Below are 21,222 nucleotides of genomic sequence, written 5' to 3' on the forward strand. Positions count from 1 at the left end.
AAATTTGACCCCTGGAAAGACCCCACAGCTCACCTGTACTCCTGGGCCTCAGAAGCACAGCGCTTATGGAACTAGCTGTCCCTTCCCACTCAGTCTTGAAGGTCAAGTGCTGGACGACCTGGGTGACTTGCTTCTCTCGGGCAGACCATCTCCTACCTTCTTCAGGAAGAACACTAATGTCCAAGAGCATTCTGGGAGTCCAAGAGCATTCTGGGAGTCCTTTTGTCCAGCCAGCACTGAAGACAGGGCAATCGCCTTAGTCATGATTTCTGGGGTGGGGAGGACTGTGCTGGAAATGGCCAGGAAATGTGTCACCATTGCCCTCCACTCAGACACAGCCATTTAACACTGCTCACGTCTGGACAGACTCTTCGTACCTCAAGAGCTGCTGTGTGGGCTCTTCTCTCCACCGTTCCCCACCCCCCATCAATAGACAGGCCGAAGGACAGAGGGGAGAGCCAGAGAGAGATCCCTGAATCTAATTTGTTGCCTTTTGTTTCATTTTGAGCATGACTACTAAACTGCAACCACCCTCCTTCACCCACAAAAAACCAACAACCACAGTCCCACCTAGCGGGGCTCGAGCATTTATATACCCTCTGAAAATTTCCCAGAATTCCAAGCATTGCACACTCGCAGAAACTATCTGCAGCTGGCAAAACCACCCCTCTGCTAGAGCACGAGGGAAATTATGCTCAGCTGCTTCAAAGCAGTCTCATGCTCTGTCTTAGGGTTGACTGCTATGAACAGACGCCGTGACCAAGGCAACTCTTGTAAGGACAACGTTTAACTGAGGCCGGCTTACAGGTTCAGAGATTCAGTCTAGTATCATCGATGTGAGCATGTCAGCATCCAGGCAGGCATGGTGCAGGAGGAGCTGAGAATTCTTCGTCTTCATCTAAAGGCCACAAGGAGAAGACTCCTTCCAGCCAGCTAGGACTAGGTATTAAAGCCCACAGTGACACACCTACTCCAACAAGGCCACACCTCCTAATAGTGCCACTCCCTAGACCAAGCATATAGAAACCATCACAATCCCCACATCTGAGATTAAAACAAAAACTTTTTTTTTTTTTTTTTTTGGTTTTTCGAGACAGGGTTTCTCTGTGTAGTCCTGGCTGTCCTGGAACTCACTCTGTAGACCAGGCTGGCCTCGAACTCAGAAATCCACCTGCCTCTGTCTCCCAAGTGCTGGGATTAAAGGCGTGCGCCACCACGCCCGGCACAAAAACATATTCTTATAATATTTTTTAAAAATTCCAGAATTCTCACTACAAATTGTGTTAGGAAACAGTTTTCTAGCCATCTCAGGAACAGGTTCTATCTTGCTAGCAGAGACAAGACTTAGTTCATGTTCCCAGGCCCAGAACCAACTCCTGCCCTGCTTCTTCATATGTTTCACGTTTGTCTGTTAACCAGTAAAGGAAGATGCCTGTTATCTATACAAGTCACGACTGTGCTGCCTGCCTTGACTTAATTTAGTTCCTGCTGCTTGCCCACTCCTTTGTTCTCTTATCATTCTAAATCCTAGTCTGCCCAGTGGAGAACTTAACCAGCCGAAGGGACCTGGATAAGGTCCCATTTGAAGAGGTATCACGGGTTGAGAAATAAAAAGGGAAAAGTGTTTTCAAAATAACGCTATAGCCGGACACGGTGACGTATGCCTATAATCTCAGCACTGGGAGCCCAAGGCCAGCCTGGGCTAGACAGCAAGATTCCGTCTCAAAATAATAATAATAATAATAATAATAATAATAATAATAATAATAATAATAATAAAAGCAACACAGTAACTCTGCAAACCAAGGAACTTCAGAATCTGCGGCCTTAAAGAAGAAAGATGGGCGTTAGGACAGGTTGAGCCTTAGGACAAGCGAAGGCTTCCATCCCTTCTGTGAACCTGCCTTCTGGGAGGGACTTCTGCTTTCAGAAGAGAGAGCCAAGGCTTGAGAACAGCCTAAGAGTTGGAGCACAAGGCAAGGCCTGCTCGCCAGCCCATTCTCATTCTCAGGAATGGTCTCTGTTTCCTCTTCTGTGTTAAAAAAAAAATTTTTTTTTGAGACAGGGTTTCTCTGTGTAGCCCTGGCTGATCTGGCCTCGAACTCAGAAATCCGCCTGCCTCTGCCTCCCAAGTGCTGGGATTAAAGGCGTGCGCCACCACCGCCCGGCCTTCTGTGTTAAAATTTAAAAACAAAATGTCATGCTTGAGAGAAAATAAGAAAACTGGTCTAGTACTTAGCAAGGTGCCTTGCTGGTAGTATGCACTGCTCCTTCAAAAACCTACAGCAGGAAAGGAAACCGTTACAGATTTGTTTGTGTTTTTAGTCAAAATAAAGCATCCTCACTTCCTTGTATCACAGACACGGGCCTCACCATCTCAGTGTCTTTTTCATAGTTAATGTAGCACGTGACCACCTAAGCACGAACAACTTATCTGCTTAGGAGAACGCAGCATTTTGGTGAGAGGACAAAATTGTTTTTCATTATTCTTTTCATGACAGGCCTGATGAATTTAAAGACTGTGACATGTCTGGTATCCTTGCTGGTTAGCTGTCTCAGTCACTGTTTTATCGCTGTGAAGAGACACGATGCTCATGACAATCTTTATAAGGGAAAGAAAGCATTTAACTGGGGACTGGCTTACAGGCTCAGAGGTTCCGTCTACGGCAGGAAGCATGGCGGCCTGCAAACAGACATGGTGCGGGAGGAGCCGAGAGTTCTACAGCTAGGTGAGGACTAGCTTTCACAGGCAGCTCCTCACTGGGTGGAGCTTGGGGATAGGACCACAAAGCCCAACCCCATTGTGATGAACTTCCTCCAACAAGGCCACACCCACTCAAACAAGGCCACACCCACTCAAACAAGGCCACACCTCCTAATGGTGCCACTTTCCATGGGCCAAACATATTCAAACCAAAACATTGTTCTTTCATGGTGTTTATCATAGCAATGGGAACCTAACTGAAGCCTCTGGGCACAACTCTTATACAGTGTTCATAATGTCCGTTTTCTACCACAAAGAAAGGGAGCCTATTGTTGAGATCAACTGTCTGTCTGTGGTATAGATTTGGCTATTGCGTGGATAAACTCTATTAAACAGACAACGATTTCAGAATTGGCTTCACCTTGAATATTCGCATCTGATTCACTGGCGTCTGTGGAGCTGTGCTACAGAGCGAGCGACAAGCCAGCTTCTCAGGGAGGGAGCGCACTGTGATGGGAAGAAGCCAAGCAGAGCTGCTTTGCAGGACCATAGGGAAGGCAGTCCAGCCCTGTGTGGGGAGGCAGAGACCTCACAGCATTTGAGGCTGCTTCACTTCTGAGGAAAGTGGCCTTTGATAGCACCAGCGTCTCATTTCACAGTGAGCTGTTTGAAGAAGCAAGTTGCGGGTTCGTTCCAGAGTGGGACCTGCTGGTAGACTGACTGCTCTTCTGCCTCAACGCCCTGGCTCAGGCCATGTGGTCAAGTAGGTGAAAGAGCAAGGCTGAGTGGTTCACGGAGATATTTAGACAGAAAGATGCTGCTGTCCCCACAATATGGAGAAGCACGAATCAGTCATCGCCAAGCCAGTTAGTTCTCCACCCTGGTATTTGTCTTCTTCCCGTTCTGTCATCCTGTGTCACAGTATCAACTCCTGGTCCCAATGTCAGTTGGCCTGGGAAACGGTGTCTTGCTAAGTGTGCCAAGAAGCCCCAGGTCTGGGGTAGGAAGTTTAGCACATTGGTCGGGGGCACGGCTTGGGAAAATATACAGCTGGCTGCCCAGCACAGCGTCTCCAGGCCGGCGTGTGCTCTTAAGTGCAGCGCTTGGTACAGTCTTGTGTGCTGACTGCACTGTAACCACAGAGGAAGTTACCACAGGAAGTGTCCCAGCTGTTGCTTATTAGCATTAGAACAAAATTACACAAAGCAAATTGTTAGCAGACTTGTTGCCCTAATCTTTAACTGGTGGCAGTAAATAAGAATGATCCTCTTTCAAGTAAATACTAGATTTCCAAAAACCCAGCTTCCAATTGTCCGTGAAGGAATCATGTGGGATGGAGCTAACTAAGCCTTGGAGGAAACAACACAAGGGGGCAGAGGCTCCAGCATCCTCAGCGCGGGGGTGGGGTGGGGTGGGGGGTGGAGGGTGGGGGAGCCGAGGCTCCAGCATCCTCAGCGCTGCAGGGCCCAGTGTGGGGCTCCTGGGCAGCTATGGCTAACTTGGCAATACGGAAGCAGGAATGTTTGTGCCTCTGGACATCTGACCATCTGCTGGATTTCCCTCAGGGGTTCTCAGTCTTGTCCTCTCATGGGACAGAGTAAAATCACAAAAAGTAGGGGCTCAACTCTTAGTGTGTTTATGTTAAAAACATTAAAAAAAAAAAAAAAGCAGAGTTGGATTTTTGACACCCCTCTTTTTAACAAGACCTGTGATTAAATCCCACTTCCTCATGGGCCAGGTCTTTATCTGTGGTTTAAATAATTCGAGCCTGGCTCCACTGGGGAAAATAAGGAAGGTAATCTTACTTCTTACTTTCCCAATGCTTATGCATTGGGATACCTCTCCAGGTATTCCCTCTCCAGAACAGTTCTCAGGGAGAGGTTAGAACGTCCTTCAAGACTTTCTGAGGATGACTACGTTCAAATAGAACATTGGGCGTTTACAGTTTTCTCCAGAGATTCAACAAAGCCCTCCTAAAAGAATATACAAAAATGATTTTTAAAATTTAAACCATTTTAAAGAAGTATTCTGTGACATCATTAGGTTATGGCTGTGCCGTGGGCAGGGACAGTGAACACAAATGCTATTGCACTGTTTTCCTATGAAATGTACACTTTTGTATGGTCTGGTTTGTTTCTCAAACTCTCCGCCCAGCAGCATCCTTTCCCAAGTTATCAATTCTGAACAGTTTTTTTTTTCCCCCCAGAGGCATTCTCTGCTCTTTTATTTCTTCTAAATGGGGAAAAAAAATTGGCAATCCTGTGGAAGAGAAATAACAGGCCCAAGTCCTCCCTGGCAGACACAACCAAAACCCTTAGGCAGCTGTTCCTGGCCAGGACTCCCCAGTATAGCCTTTTCTTGGGCATTCAGGTCCTCAGGTCTGGCATTTCCACACAGCCGATTCAGATGGACAAGCCCAGGCACCAGAACTGTTCTGGTCATCTAGCTGTCCACAAGACAGGCCCTGCTACAGTAAGAGGGAGCAGCTGCAAGGAACCTCGTAGGAAGATTAGACCGTGCCAGGCCTCCACACTACAAAGCTGGAAAGATGTTTGAGAACATGCAATCACTGCTGTACTCCCAACCACACCTTAGATTTTCCAACTCCAGTGTCTGGAGATACACACACATACACACACATACACACACACACACACACAGAGAGAGAGAGAGAGAGAGAGGCACAGATACACATACACACACACACAGACAGACAGACAGGCACAAATACACACACACACACAGAGAGACAGACAGACAGGCACAGACACACACACACACACATGCACGCACAGGCATACACATGAGCACACAGAGACACACAGACACACGTGCACACACATGCACATGTGCACACAAAGACACACAGATACACAAACACACACACAGACTCAAACACACAGGCCACATCTTTTATCTAAAATCTTCACAAAGGGAAATAATGTGTTTCATAAAACATTTAAAATGCTGTAGGCAACAGTCTTTTGATTTTTCCCCCCAAGTGTTTAACAGACAAATGTAATTAGAAATGTTTGGAACATGAGCACCACACTCTTTAATTTGGAATTATGCAAAATGCGATCGTTATCCACTATAACCTGAAGCAAGCCATGCAGCAGGACTAACAAGCATGTGAAGTATCAGATGTGAGTTCAAATCCTGCTTGTTTGGGCCAGGCTAACCCCAATGGCCTGACCCTGGAAGGTCTGTTTAGAGGAAATGGCCTCGCATGTTTTACATTTGAGAAGCTATTTAGCTGTGCTGTTTGACAAGATTTTTGAGAGGGATGAAAATTAATTATACTTGCCGTATTGCTACAATGATTTGGTCAACTAATTAGATTCCATGAAGAAACAGGCAAGAAGAATTGGTTCCGCTGGGTCTTTTGTGATATGGCAGCCTTCACTGCAAGACTAATGAGATTGCTTCTTGGTGCTTTGTTTTGTTTTGTTTGGCCAAATCTTAAATGTCTGGAATCCTACAGCTAATTTAAGGCTTCGTGTGAAATAAGACGTCATGTCTGGGGACACAGCTCCAGTTCCTCCACAGACTTGAACCGGGTCCTAACTCCCCTTCAAAGACTACTTGAGGCCTCCCCTGACTTTTTAGCCTTTTTTTTTTTTTTTTTTTTTTTTTTTTGGTTTTTTCGAGACAGGGTTTCTCTGTTTAGTCCTGGCTGTCCTGGAACTCACTCTGTAGACCAGGCTGGCCTCGAACTCAGAAATCCGCCTGTCTCTGCCTCCCAAGTGCTGGGATTAAAGGCATGCGCCACCACCGCCCGGCCTTTTTAGCCTTTTTTAAAACTTGGGGCACCAGTGAGACATGGGTAAGTTTAAGCAGGACATTTGGTAAGCTTAATACTGCCGGTCACTAAGGAGCCCCCGTGTCTCTGGAAGAGGTACCATGAGCCTACAGGGAGGGGCAAACGTTAGTGTGAAGTGGCTTTTCTAACCTTGATGCTTTCACACCAGCAATTCTGTATGTGGGAATTGTCTGATGCTTTTTGAGACGTGGATCTAACTTCAGAGCAGCAGTGAGCACCCAGCATTCACAATCTTCTTCAAGGTGGAGTCTGTCTCTCCAAGATCGAATTCAAGGTCATTTCTGCCTCCCGCTAAAAATAACAGACATCCGGCTCTTCCACAACCTGATCAAGTTCCATTCAGTGGGAAGCGCTGGAATATTTTTCTCCTTCTTTGTCAACTTAAGTCCAACCACTGGTACATACGTAACAAAGATCTCACAGGGTCAAAGATCTTACACTCCTACAAACAGGGAACCTCAAAGTGGGCCCTTACAGCACAGCATGGAATACATATGTCTTGTGGTGCTCGTCACCTAAATTCTAACTGATTGGTACAATAGATAGCTCCATCTGGGAGACTACATCTGTCTTGTTATGGACCAGGATGTCTGGCTACACTTGCCAGCTGAGACCTTGCTCAGACTGCAACCTGAGGGAAGATGCCTTTTTAACATTCTTACTATAGGTTACCCGTGACCCTCACCTTCCCTAGAAGTGCCTTTAAGGAAAAGGATGTGCCCATGAGTTCTTTATTCTTTGGGAATAAATGAATAAAAAATAAAGTAAAGAGAATTCCATAGAGAATAGCAGCAAAGGCATCACCCTTCTGCCTAGGAAACCACGGCCCCATCCCCCATCTCTAGACACAGCTGCGAGGGGTAGAAAATCAATTTTTTCCCATTACTTCACAGTGAAGAGTAAAAACCTATTTGTAAATTGAATTAAACCCAATAAAAACACGTCTGCATATTTGTTGAAGACTAGAAACATCAGCCACAGAACGCAGTCATGTAACTCGAAATCCGCACAGCCCATTTCAAACTCTGCTATCAGAGACAGTTCCCACCCCACCCCCACCTTTTTATTTTTCAAGAAATAGCCATATCTAAATGTCACCAAGATTCCTCAGCATGCCATCGTATCAGAGCCTCAGCGAGACTCCAGGAGGGAAGGGACACCAGGTCTTTGTTCAGGCAGATGGTTGCTTCCGAATTTGTCCCCTGTCCTTGTACAGGATAGATCTTGCTTATAAAAACCCTAACCCATCCATGTAGTCTGTGCATTCTGAAACCTCATTAACAGTTAACAGTCTGCCCTCTGGTGGAGCAATGAAGGACTTCCCCAGCTAGGGCTCGAAAACATCCTTTCCCCTTTCTCTTTGAGAGACAAAAACCAAAACAAACAAATGTACAAAAAAAAAAAAAAAAAAAAAGCAACAAAAATTCAAGTTTTTCAGATAGTGCAAGGCGAAGCAGTCATCAGAAGACAACTTCCAGAGCTGAGTCCCGTGAAGCTCACACTGATCCGTCCCCAGAACAGGGAGAGGTTGCCACTGCCACTGGGGGCATCCCCACAGCCCCTGAGGGGACAGGGTCCTTCTTGTGACTTTGGGAGCCCACTCCAGGGCTCTCCTAGGGTGACAGCATTTAGTTATCCCCTGTCGTGACACAAATAGCACCCATAAAGAGTGGCCGACATGTCAGGAACATTAAATGTAATAGACTCCTTGTGATTTTTCTGACAAGTCTAGCACACAGTTGAGTCTCTGAAAGGAGCCACTAGGAATGCTAGAAAAGGCAAGAATGCACATGTTTTATACAAAAACAAAACCCACAGTCTTCGTGGCTGTAATGTTTAAGAGAACAGTCTCCTCATGATGCCGGCCGGCTGCTGAGATCCTGGGTTTTGTTTCTGACTCCTTAGAACTTAGCTTGCTTCAGTTTGTCAATGTGATAGCAGAGTTTCAGCGCGGGTCCCAGCTTCAGTCCCAGGTATTTCATGACCATGTCACTCCTCAGCAACAACAGGGCATTGCCGTCAATCTCCTGGAGGGAAAGGAAAAGCCAAAGGACAGTCAGAGCAGCCAAATGGTGGCTAAGGTCTGGGTATGCTCAGGAGCCACTTTAAGGGCAGGCCAGGAGATCGGAGAGCTCAGACTACTTGTTCTGGGAAAGCTCTTGGGAACAATTAAAGCAAGCCACTCTGATGCTCTCCTCTTCCCATCCCCTCCTGAAAATCATCTGCTACCTTGCACCTTTCAGATTCCTGCCGTCTTCTGATTGAAGCAAACAAAGCCTCACCTGAATTTCTACTATCTCATGTATACGTCATCCAACTGAAGCCAGAGCCACAGACACATCAGCCTGAGGAGGACCGGGATTGATGTTCCTGGCTTTAAAGAGGGTCCTGAAGCTGGGAAAGGCAGTCTAGAATACCTAGACAAGAATGTTTCCCTGCCAACACCTGGATCTTAGCCCACTGAGACCCAGTTAGGCTCAGGACCCACAGAAATAAAGATTAGCAATATCCATTGTCTAAAGGTGCTGGATTTGTAACAATGTGTTATACTAACAATCCAGAATTAATATCGTACTCTGGACAAGGTAACAGTAATTCTTTCCCTTTGCCCCACTTACTATCTTTGTATATTTCAGAAGTGCCTAATGACTATAACATTTATATGATGTTATGTATATGAGTGAGGCCTCATGTATCATATTTATGTGTATTTTCTCATTTAACCCTTTAAGCCAGTGGTTCTCAGTTTGTGGGTCACGACCCCTTTGTGGGGTCGAATGATCCTTCCTCGGGGGTCACAATCGGAAAACACAGATGTTTACGTTATGATTCATAAAAGTAGCAAAATTCGCTATAAAGTAGCATCAAAAATAATTTTACAGTTGTGGGGGGGGGGTCACCACAACATGCGGGACTGTATTAAGGGGTTGCAGCATTAGGAAGGTTGAGAACCACTGGTCTAAGAAGTAAGAACACTAGATCACAGTTTGCCTGGCATATTGCAGGGGTGCTATAGATGACTGTTGAATACACAGGTGGGTGGGTGGGTTGATGGACAGATGGATGATTGATGAACAGGTGGATGGATAGATGGAATGAATGGACAGACAGACAGACAGATGATTGGGTGGATCAATGGGTGGATTGGTGGGTAGATGGATGGTTGGATAGATGGTCAGACAGATGGATGAGTGGATGGTGGATGGATGGCCAGCTGGACAGATGGATGGATGGACAGACAGACTGGTGGGTGAATGGGTGGATGAATGGACAGATGGATGGATGATGGATGGACAGATTGGCAGAAAAGCAGGCAAAGTCCAAGAGAGAGAACAGAAGAGAAACATATCCCTTAAAAACACAAATCTGGTGGCTGCTCTGCTCTGACATGCCTATGGTTGCCTCTGTCTCTCTCATCTCTGGCTCACTTAAGGGCACTGTTAGAGCTTAGCCTAGATCAGGTGTTTGGAGGACCATGAAGCCTCTCTCCTCCCACCCGTCTTTTTCCCTGGCCCTCCCTTCAGACATACATGCTTTCTGAAGAGCTCCACATGAGGCCCCAGGGCCTGGGGATCAGCATCCTTCACCCACCGGACCACGTCCTCCACAGTCCAGGTAGAAGGGTTTCTGCTGCTTGGTCGTCTGGTATCCTGCCCCTCTGGAGAGGGGCTCGGGGCTGGAGGGAGTGAGCAGAAGGGGACCATGAGCCAGTAAAATTTAGTGCCCATCTGGTGCTGCCTACTGGGTTTCCCCACCCTTAGCTTGCCCAGAAGGAGCCCTAGTGATCTGAAGTCCACGGCAGGGCCAAGTGTCTCTGTGACAGGTAGATTCTGAGTGGCTGCTCAGTGAGGAGCAGAAGGGTGGCAGCCTTTCCATGCTGTCCTGTCCATGGAAGGAAGGTGTGGGAGAGATCTCATCCTTGACAAACTGAAATTCTGGTTCAAAATCCTAGCTAAAGCTCCCCAGCTTGGTGTTTGTGGCCCAGGGTCTGCTATAGGCAGCTATTGGTGCCCGGGGCTGGTGAGCTGAGTGGTAAGCAATACTGGGCCCTTCCTGTGTCCTCTGGGGATGGCAGTGTGGCAGAACAGAGGTGGGTCTTCACTTTTGGACTTTGCACAATGGTTAATCGACCGTTTATACCTCGAGCAGCACAGGGAGGCTCTGTCCATGTCTGGTCTGTCTGTACCTGCTCTTAGAAGAAGATAGTGTTACTTCACTATTTGTCCCTTGTCCCCAGCACTGGGTTCATATGAGTCCTTAGGAGGGTGCCTTTCCTGCTGGCCTTTCTCCTTTCCATCCTTGTTGCATCTTTGGTAAACTCATACCACTAATGGTATGGCTACTTTGTATTGTCAATGTGACTAGACTTAGAATCACCCAGGAGGCACACCTCTGGGAAGCATTTTCAGAGAGAAGGGATGACCCACCCTGAATGTGAGCAGTACCACCCCAGAGGATGAGGTCTCAGACTGAATGAGGTACTGGTGGGGAAGGTTAGGGTGCTGGCAAGTTTAATGTGAAGCCGGTATATGCTGGAATCATTTCTGAAGGAAGGAACCACAATTGAGAAAATAAGCCCCCCCCCCGGGGGGCCTGTGAACAAGCCATTGGTACATTGTCTTGACTGATGATTGGTGTGAGAAAGCCCATCCAGCTCACTGTGTGCAGTGCAACCCCTGGGCTGGTGGTCGTGGGGGCTAAAAGAAAGCAGGCTGAAACGTTAGGTTGAACTCAGGGAATCCCTCAGAAGGAGGGAAGGAAGGATTGTAGGAGATAGAGGGGTTGTCAAAAAGAACACAGCTCACAGGATCTAATGAGCAGGGCTCACAGGGGCTCACAGAAACTGAAACAACAATTAGGGAGCTTGTATGGGTCCGTGATGTTCTCTGATGTGTGTTATGGTTGCTTGGTGTTATGGGAGTCAAGGCTGTCTCTTTTGCCTGCTTTTGGGACCCCTTTCTTCCTACTGGGTTGCCTCGTCTATGAGGATCTGTGCCTTGTCACATTGTAGCTTGTTATGCCATGTTCAGCTGATATTCCTGGGAGGCCTGATCTTTTCTGAAGGGAAACAGAGGAGCAGTGGATTTGTGAGAGAGGGGAGGTGTAGAAGAGGAACTGGGAAGAAAGGAGGGGGGACTACAGTCAGGATGTATTATGTGAGAGGATAAATGGAAAGAAAAAAGAAAGAAAATGAAGAAAAAAAGAAAGAAGAGGAGAGAAAGAAAGAGAAAGAGAAAAAGAAGGAAAGAGAGAAAGAGAGAAAGAGAGAAAGAGAGAAAGAAAGAAAGAAAGAAAGAAAGAAAGAAAGAAAGAAAGAAAGAAAGAAAGGGAAGGGAGGAAGGAAGGGAGGGAAGGGAAGGGAGGGAGGGAAGGGAGGGAAGGGAGGGAAGGAAGGGAGGGAGGGAAGAAAGGGAAGGAAGGGAAGGAGGGAAGGAGGGAAGGAAGGAAGGAATCAAGCAGAGCAAGCAGAGCAATCCATGGTCAAGCAGGTACATGCCAGCCATGTCTTGAGTTCCTGCCATGATTTTTCTGGATGGTGGGATACAAGCTGTGAGATGAATTAAGTCCTTTCCTCCCTATGCTGCTTTTGGTCATGGTGTTTTATCACACAAAGAATCCGTAACCAAGACAACCAGGTAAGCACGCAGTCTCCTTTCTCTGCTTTTCTGGTACACCTAGCACCCATCAAGCTCCACTGCACCAACCCAAGAAACATCTGTTTCCATGACCACCTTGTCATGAGGGCTGGTCACCCCCCAAACTGTGAGCTGACATGGGTCCCTTCCCCTTCAGTTGCTTGTTGTCAAGTATTCATTCATAAAGATGGGGACAGTCCGAAATGTACCTGCAGTAATACCCTGCAATGATTTTCCCGTGGGTCTCCTTGCTTCGGCTCTTTTCTACCTAGCATGACTGCCACTGCCTCAGGCTACCCCTGAGACCAAGCTCTGTCTAACACTCACTGTCTCTCTGAGTCTCCCTTGCCTATGTGCTGTGCCTCCAAGTCAACAGCTGTACCTGTACTGTGATTCCATACCTTTCCTTCTTGGATGGAAGGAAAGGATTTTGGATCAGGGGACCTAGAGACAAATCCTGGAGCTTCCTTTGCTTGTCATTTGACTGCAATGTGTCTTCAATCATGGTAACATTCTCTTTTTTTTTTTTGGGGGGGGGGGTTCGAGACAGGGTTTCTCTGTGTAGCCCTGGCTGTCCTGGAACTCACTCTGTAGACCAGGCTGGCCTCGAACTCAGAAATCCACCTGCCTCTGCCTCCCAAGTGCTGGGATTAAAGGCATGTGCCACCACCGCCTGGCATGATAACATTCTCTAGCCAGAGAGACTGCTATAGGTACTGAAGTGGGCAAACACTGGGCCTTCTGGTCAACCTACCACAGGTGCTCTACAGAGTGAAAGAGGTTCCCTGTGCATCCATCTGGGCATACTGCTTGTGATGGCTATTCTCAGTTGTTCCCTTGACTGTGTGTAGAATGAACTACCATCCAGGAATGGAGGGCACACCTGTGATCCCGATCTTGAGGCAGGAAGGCAGCATGCCTTTGATCCAGATCTTGAGAGAACATGAACACAAAAGCATGCCAGCCCAGGGGCCATCAGACCCCTTCGATCAGACTGCCTTTCCATTTGACCTTGACTTATCCTTCCCCTAGAATGCTTCTCACATCCTTCTTTCCAGTCCAGTCACTTGCGTAAGTTTCTATACTTTAGATTATAATCCTTCAAAAAAATCCTCCTATGTTCATTTCACAATCATGTACCAAGCGTTTTTGCTGGCTTAGTCTTGGGAGAGGCATTTGGTGAACAATACAACCCAAGTCCTCTCATTACAAGGGTCATATATTACATTGACCCCCACCCCCACCCCACAGCTAAGCAGAGAATAAATACTCTTGAAACATGGATATGATGACTGTGAGATGGATCGATACGCTTTGTAGAAAGAGGCTAGCTTCGTGTGAGGGACCCTTGCCACTACTTCCAGGCTAGAAAAAAAGGCCAAGATTCTGAGCAAAACGTGACTGCCCGAGCTGAGAAGCCACTGTCTAGCAACCTTCCCCAAGCCTGAAAACAGTTTTCTTTCGTGCTCCGCTTCCCGCTTTTGATACACCTGAGAAGATCCCTGCACTGAGGGAGCAAGATTCATTTCTGGATTTGTCCTAGTTGAGAAGTAGATGTTGTTTGAGTTTTATTTTGTTTTCCCCTGAAGTTTCCTTGTTGGACATGGAAGGGTCCCATGAGGTGGTGCGGCACCAGGCATCTCGCTGAGAAACTGTTAATGCTCCCTAGAGCTTTTGGAACAGTGGTGCCTGGCAGTGAAAGGTGATTCTTACTCCATTTGAAGACATTTGCACTCAACGTGGGGCCAAAGAAGCACAGAAATCGCAGCTGTCTTCAGGGCCCGCCCACAGGGGCATGGCTGTTAATCAGGGTGATAATAGATGTCCGGACTAGAAAGGCAGGAAGTCTTTAGTCCAAGAACGATTCTGCAGGGATGAGAGCAGAGGTCAAATCTAATTTCCTATACTTGGCAGGAAGGAGAGCAAGTCCGACCCACTGATAAGCTCCTGCCCAGGGTCCTGCAGTCCTTTGAGTGAGGTCAGGAACAGCAGACGCTGTCTACAGCAGAACAGAGGGCTCCTGGCTCATCTTTGAGGAGAGCTTTCTCTGTGATGGCTGTAAGGAACAGACTCTTGAGACACCTGAGGCAAGCGCTCTCTGTGCTTGTGACTTGGCGCCAGCTGCGGGCATTTCCCCTTTTTCAAAAAGGATGGAAGAGCAGCCAGGCTGGCTCAAGGGTGTTTCTGAGGGGCTTTTCAGTCATACAAGGCAGGGCAGCAGGTAGGCTAAGCCGCACCTCGGCAGTTACTCCTCACCCAAAGCACATAAACTCACCACAGAGAGGGAAAATGGAATTTTCCGGCAGTGGGTTTGCAAAGCTGGTGCACGTCTGTGCTCACAGAGAAAAATCAACACACCACTGCCTCCCTGCCAGCCAGCCACTGGGGAAGGTGTCAGGAAGACAGATGGGTCCAGTCCGGCATAGGAAGAGACTGGAGGCAGATGTGACAGGTCAACAGGATTGGATGGATTGAATAACTCTTGCTCCTGTGTGGACAGAGCATGCAAAGCACTCACTGTCCAAGGCATTCTCTGGCACTGAGCAAGCTGTGCTTGGTCATGTTGCTCCCGGTGGGCTGTTAAGCCATGAAAAGTGAGACCCGGTGGTGAATGGGTACATAATTAAATCTTGTTGCTCCTGAAAGCTGAATTCACGGTTAGCAGAAAAATAGACCATTGACAGACTTGGTGCTGAAAAGCAATCCTGCCGGCGCCTTCTGAAGCACGGTGCTCGTACCACATCTGCAGATCTCTTCCCAACTGACGCACCCCCAGGAACACATACATAATTGCCTTTTGCTCATTCATAATTCAGGAGAAACTTTAGCTAACAGAGTGGGAGAGTGGAACAAGGGAGTGGTGAGCCAGGAGTCAGAAATCCCTACCTCCCACAGCTGTGCAGGGCTCTGCACTTTTGAATGCGTGTGTGCATGTGCATGTGCGTGTGTGTGTGTGTTCCCTCCAACCTCAGTCACCACATGACCCAGTGCACAGCAGATTGCTGACAATAAGTAATACTTCTGAAAGCCTCAGGAGTGTGTCCAAGACTATGTAGAGAGTATAAGGTGCCCAGGCTAGCAGAGTCAGGTGGTTTGAAACCCTGTTGTTTTACATTCTTTTAGTTCCAGCTTTTAAGACACTACAAGCTGGGCAGTGGTGGCACACGCCTTTAATCCCAGCACTTGGGAGGCAGAGACAGATGGATTTCTGAGTTCGAGGCCAGCCTGGTCTACAGAGTGAGTTCCAGGACAGCCAGGGCTATACAGAGAAAGCTTGTCTCGAAAAAAAAAAAAAAAAAAAAACAAAAGAAGATACTACAAGGCGACAGAGACCAGAGAGGAAAAACCCTGATCCTTCCTTAGATTTTAATCAGATTATTTTTTAAGATTTTTGTTTATTTTATGTATATGAGTGTTCTATCTATACATACACCTGCATGCCAGAAGAGGGCATCAGACTCCATTACAGATGGCTGTGAGCCACCATGTGGTTGCTGGGAACTGAACTCAGGACCTCTGGAAGAGCAGCCACTTAACCACTCTTAACCACTGAGCCATCTCTCCAGCCCCCTTAATCAGATTTTTTTTTTGTCTGTTTGTTTTGTTTTATTAATCCTTCAAGACAAGCTGACCTGCCAACAGGACAGATGATGTCCCTAGGGACCAGCAGGCCAGGTTGGGCTGCATTCCTTCTCAAAACTGACACTGTTAGCCCCATCCCCTTTTCAGGAAGTAATATGATCTCCACCAGGAGCCTCTCTAGACACCTTTTCTTCAAAGGGCTCAAATGTCAAGTCTCATTTCATTGGGTTCCATCACACTGGAGCGTTTCCTGACTCCCAAGATGAAGTGGTCTCGTAGCCCCGCCCCTTCTGACACTGTCCCGCAGCCCTGCCTCTTCCGACACTGTCCCGTGGCCCCGCCCTTTCTGACACTGTCCTGTGGCCCCGCCTCTTCCAACACTGTCCCGCTGCCCGTCCTTCCAACATTGTCACATTGGCCACAGTTTTTTACCTCCAACAGTAATCACAATGATGTGCGAGTTCTCTTTGGAACAGGATTCTTCTGCCTTGCTCACGGCACCATCCTCAGTTCTGAGAAGAGCCCCTGCCTAGGAGGAGAGCTTGCCTGGGCGCTCAGTGGACATCTGCAGACCAGAACACCCTAATCTCTTAGTTGACTGCTAGCAAAAACATCTGCCATCTTGGGCAGCGGAAATCAAACAGGATAAGGTTGTAAAGGTCAGAGTTAGCCCCAAAGCTAGGCAGTATTCTTCTATGGCATTCAATAAGTATCCAGTAGTTTTAGCTTCCTAAATCCCACCACGGCTGGCGGCTCACTCCCTTGCTCAGAGATGTGTGGTTTATAACCACCAAAGCCCCACCTGCCTGACATGGACCCCAAAACCATTCACTGTGATTTTCTGCATCATCCCAGCCCCCCTCCCTTCTCCCTACATCGAGGAAGCTCTTTCTTGCCTCCGTAGATCCCGGCCCTCATGTGAGGCCCCCAGCCTCCTGTTCTCTCCAGAATTGTCTCCCTTGCTGACACCACAGCCACGAAGCCAACCCCAGCCCACGGGAAAATTTGAGCTGCAAGGACAATGTCAGATCTATTTTGCCTTTGCTTTGCTTCCACCTCTTGGAGATGCCTGTGGTTGGGAATTCTATTGCATGTGCAGGAAGCTTTGCTATCAGAAACCTCTTCACAGCCTTTTATAGCACTAGCTGAGTGTATCTCAGATGAGAAACAGACGCTCCCAAATAGTCACCTGAACATCAGCAAACCCCAGGGAACCACATCCCATGCTGCAGCCCAGAGAGCTGGCAGCCCAGGCACCAACCAGTTCCTGTTGTCAGAGCAGTGGGGAGGTGGGGTGAGGATTCACAGAGGAGGGAAAGGCAGCTGAGGACTCTGCACATCTTTACCGCCTCCCACCCTGCCTGCAGCCTGGTGGAGCTTTCCAGACTCTGCGGCTTTAAACCATTGTGATTAGTACATAGGAAGAAAATCCATGTCTAGGTTCCTTCCAGGATTTATGAAATGGGTCAAACACACTAAAGAGAAAGTTTCTGGGTGCCAGTGATTTTCACCCGGGATGTAATTTCAGAGGCACACCAAGCAGTCCTCTGAGAAAGGGAAGGTTTCAATAGAGGCCTGGGTGGGGTGGGGGTGGGGAAGCTGCAGGCTGGCGGGTAGGCTTCTATTACACCACTCAGTTCAGCATGCTGAGCCACTGTGCCTGCTAAGGACCAGTAGCTAGGCAGACTTGTTTCAAGGAAAGCAAGCATGAAGGCCTTGGTAAAGAGTCACGGCAGAGCTGGATTCCTGTCCTCCTCACACTCTTCTCCATCACCTTACACATCAGAAAGAACCCCAAGAAGCCCTGCAAGCACAGACCAGAGGTCTGGGAGTGGTTTGGACAGTCAGCCAAGTGAGTTTGGCTCAACAACAGACAGGCCTCTTGACCCACTATCATCTAGAAATATGTATGGTAGCATGTCTTACAAGCAACATATTATAACATGATAAATAGTAACAGGAGAAAGTGGTCCATAGTTAGTGCTCACTAAATGACACAAGCCCCCTTTGCTTGACTGTCGGGGATAAATGGCTCTCGCAAGACTGATGTCACGGTCCCCCTACCGTGGCGGGACAGAGTAATTCTTAGGGAATGAAGTGCCGGGGTGGGGTGGGGGAATGGAGAATACTAACAGTCTTACAAGGAAAGGCTGCTCGGGCTATCAGTTGCCTGTAGAACATCTCTTTCCCTGTTTCTTAATAACAGGGTCCCTGATTTCCACTTGGAATTTAAAACCACCTTTCCTAGTTTCCCTTGCAGCTAGTGGCCAGGTGACTAAATTCTAGAAAAGGAGGTAGAGCAGAAATGGGAAGTTCTTTCAGAGACCAGAGACACACCCTCTGTCTGAGCGGCTTGCTTCAGTCTAGGTAATTTGCATTTTTCCCTTTTCAACAGCCTGCAGAGAACCTGCCAATGGAATACTTCACTGAAGACTACCTGCAACTAGAAAGAATGAGTAATTTCATCTTTCTGCCTTTCGAAGCTATGTCTCCTTCCAGGGGTCTCTGCTGATCTTTCCACCCTTGGCAAGTGGAGACCCTTCTGGGATGGGGGAAGGTGTTGACGGAAGTGTGGGGGGTGGGGTGTTGAATTAGACAAAACAGCTCCCAGGAGTGATTTGTGGCAGCCACTGGCAAAGGCATCCACACCTAGAGAAGAGACATGGCTTTGCCAAAGTGCACACAACCAGCCCAGTGGGCAGCATCAGAGTGAAGATTCCCTGACTCTGGCCTGGAGTCCCCATCAACATTTCCAGCTGTAGAGAGAGGCTATAGTCTGCTGAGGGATGTGCTCGTGAGATCTATGGTATTCATATTTATTAAGCACTTACTATGTCATAGGTTTTCTACTAAATATCAATATAAGTGTATTTAACCTTCCCTCTTTTTCTATGAGGAAGGGGTTTCAGTTTCTCAGGGAAGGAAACAGAAGCACAGAGAAACCAGGACTTAACAAGGACCACAGCCAGCAGACAGCCAATCCAGAATTCCAGACTGCGGCATCCACAAAGTTATTCACTCTGATCTACAGCTGCCCGTCCATTAAAGAGAAGTTTGCCAATGACGCCGTGAAGCAGGGGTGTCTGATCCTTTAACATGGTGATGTGATTGACATGTGTTGTACTAAATTCATGCCACTCTGGGTTACAGATGGCTCACAGGCTGCAGATTGGACACAGCCGTTGTAAAGCGTCCAGCAGAAGGACCTCCCACAAGTCCTAGAATTCTATGTCCCTCTGAACACTTTCATATAGCATGTTTCTCTTGTGCAGGAGACAAGAGGACCTAATGACTACCATGGAAGCACTTTGTGTCTTTTCTGCTCTCCCCAGAGGACGAGTCACAGATGAATGAATCATCCACCACGCAAAAGACAATCTTTTGCCCTACTCCGCTGCTGCTTCCTTCTGGGCACAGAGTTGGGCTCCTTCCCAGTTAAGTGGGACCTAATGATCCAGCTTTGCCAACAGATTATGACTGATACCTATGTCCATCTCTTCCTGGGCATCATAGTACCATCCCCATCCTGTCCACTAGATTCAGGGGTGTAAAGACAGACAGGCATGGTAGAGACACAAGAAGAACAGAGCAAGGGTTCCTGAACTGAGGTGAAATATCCACTTTGGACTCTTGAACTATTCTGTCTGTGACATTTGAGCCGTTGACATTTTGGAGTCTACTAGTTATTCCTAACCTAATATGTCCTTTTTTTCACTTATGATCAGAAGTTGAGATTGGCTGCCTATAAGGATAATAAAACTCAAGGGGGTTGTGGAAAATTCTACTTTCCCAGTGGTGTCATGTTCAAATCACTATAACCTCTCCCTTGTACAGTGTTTCCCAGGCAAGCATAGAGGCCATTAAGGCACCAGGAAGCCAGGGTGTGCATTACATTACCACATCTGTTTCCTTCCATGGCTGTTCCGTTCCCCTTGGGGCTGGAGGCCAGGAGCCTCAGTCCAGGTGTGGATGAACCTCCAGAGGGCACAGGGTTGGTACGGGAACCACTGGTGGTGGTGGCAGGGCCTCCAGCAAGGTGGCTGTCTCCAGAGCTTGGCCTCTTGTAGTACAGTGAGGAAGAGTGGGTCACGGATCCCCTGTGGCTGAAGGCAGCGGAGGAGGCATCTACGGTGTAGCGGTTCATGCCCACTGCGTTTACCAGACACTCTTCAGCAGTGGCTACCTTGGCTAAAAAGTAAGAGATGCAGAGAATGGACATGAGAGAAGTCCAGGGAGCTCCTCAGGCCTGTTTTGACAAACCCTGCTCTGACGGGGTCATATTTCCAGTAAGCATGGGCAAAGAGAGAACATGAACACAAAGAATAGTTCTGAACAGCACCAGGAGCAGATTGGGATCTTGCCTCACCAGGGAGGAACCAAGAAGTCGGCTCTACCATGTAGAGAAAGCCTAGTGGCCATCTTGGCCCCAAATCACTGAAAGTAAATTAATCCAATCCAAACCAACCCCCAAAACAATAGTTCTGTTTGTGAGCTGTATATGTGACCAAATGTGTGTGTGTGCATGTGTGTGTTCGTCTGTGTGTGTGTGTGTGTGTGTGTGTGTAAAGGTCCAGATATAACAGAGATAAAAATAAAGAGGGTATTAGTCTTCCTCACTCCCCACCCAGTCAAAACCACCAATAATTTAATCAAATATGAAATACCATCAAAACAGATCCTGATATCCCCAAAAAAACCACAATCAGTTAAAAAAAAAAAAAAAAAAGTGGTCCAGGATCGGCAATGAAGAAGCATATTTAGGACCAATAGACCCTGACACCTTCGCCGTGTCTCGGTTCCTCCTGCAGGAAGGCACTGAAAAACTAAGATTGGATATTTCTAGGGTAAGTGGCAAGTCCCACTCCTGGGGACTTCATGGCGACTACCTGGAAACAAAAACCACCAAGATGTAAGGCAGAAACTTGGAGGTAAATTTTGTAGGTGCAAAGATCTTCTGTTTTTAGGGCTGGAGAGATGGCCCAGCAATTAAGAGCACTGGCTGCTCTCCCAGGGCATCTCGGTTCAATTCACAGCACTCATATGTGAGCTCACAACCCTCTGTAGCTCCAGTTCCAAGGGATCTAACACCCTCTTCTGACCTCTGCATGCATGTGGTGCGCAGGCATACATGCAGGCAAATAACATACATACATAAGATAAAATAAAAAAAACTTTATATTGTGAAGGATGAAAATTTTTGTATTAACAACCATTCGCAAATTACTGGAGCTGACTCAGTGATAATCTGTGTGGTACAGACCTGCAACAAGAGATTGAATTAGCCATTTAAAAAGTATCCACAAAGAAAGAGATGACACAAACGATTTGTATGCAAACTCTACCAAAAATTTCAAGAAAAAAAATACAGATTTTTTTTTTTTTACAAACTATTCCAAAATAATAATAAAGAAGAGAGAATGCTTTCCAACTCATTCTGCGAAGCTGGTATCACTTTGATACCAAATCCAGACAGATAC

General features: G+C 47.4%; 1 protein-coding gene across 3 annotated transcripts in view; it reads right to left on the bottom strand.

Moving 5' to 3' along the window:
• Positions 1 to 4,135: 4,135 nt before the first annotated feature.
• Positions 4,136 to 21,222, bottom strand: part of Scml4 (Scm polycomb group protein like 4) — a 94,269-nt gene continuing 77,182 nt past the window's right edge. For 2 of the 3 annotated variants that reach the window (XM_076917200.1, XM_076917202.1), the window contains 3 exons: positions 19,643 to 19,933; positions 10,058 to 10,203; positions 4,136 to 8,554 (listed from right to left, as the gene is read on the bottom strand). In XM_076917200.1, the coding sequence (XP_076773315.1) occupies positions 8,429 to 8,554; positions 10,058 to 10,203; positions 19,643 to 19,933 (563 nt within the window). In that variant the 3' untranslated portion in view covers positions 4,136 to 8,428. The remainder of the gene's footprint in view (positions 8,555 to 10,057; positions 10,204 to 19,642; positions 19,934 to 21,222) is intronic. The other variant, XM_076917201.1, reaches the window with a different exon arrangement.

The sequence above is a fragment of the Arvicanthis niloticus genome, chromosome 20 (genome assembly GCF_011762505.2).
Source record: "Arvicanthis niloticus isolate mArvNil1 chromosome 20, mArvNil1.pat.X, whole genome shotgun sequence".
NCBI classification, from domain to species: domain Eukaryota; kingdom Metazoa; phylum Chordata; class Mammalia; order Rodentia; family Muridae; genus Arvicanthis; species Arvicanthis niloticus.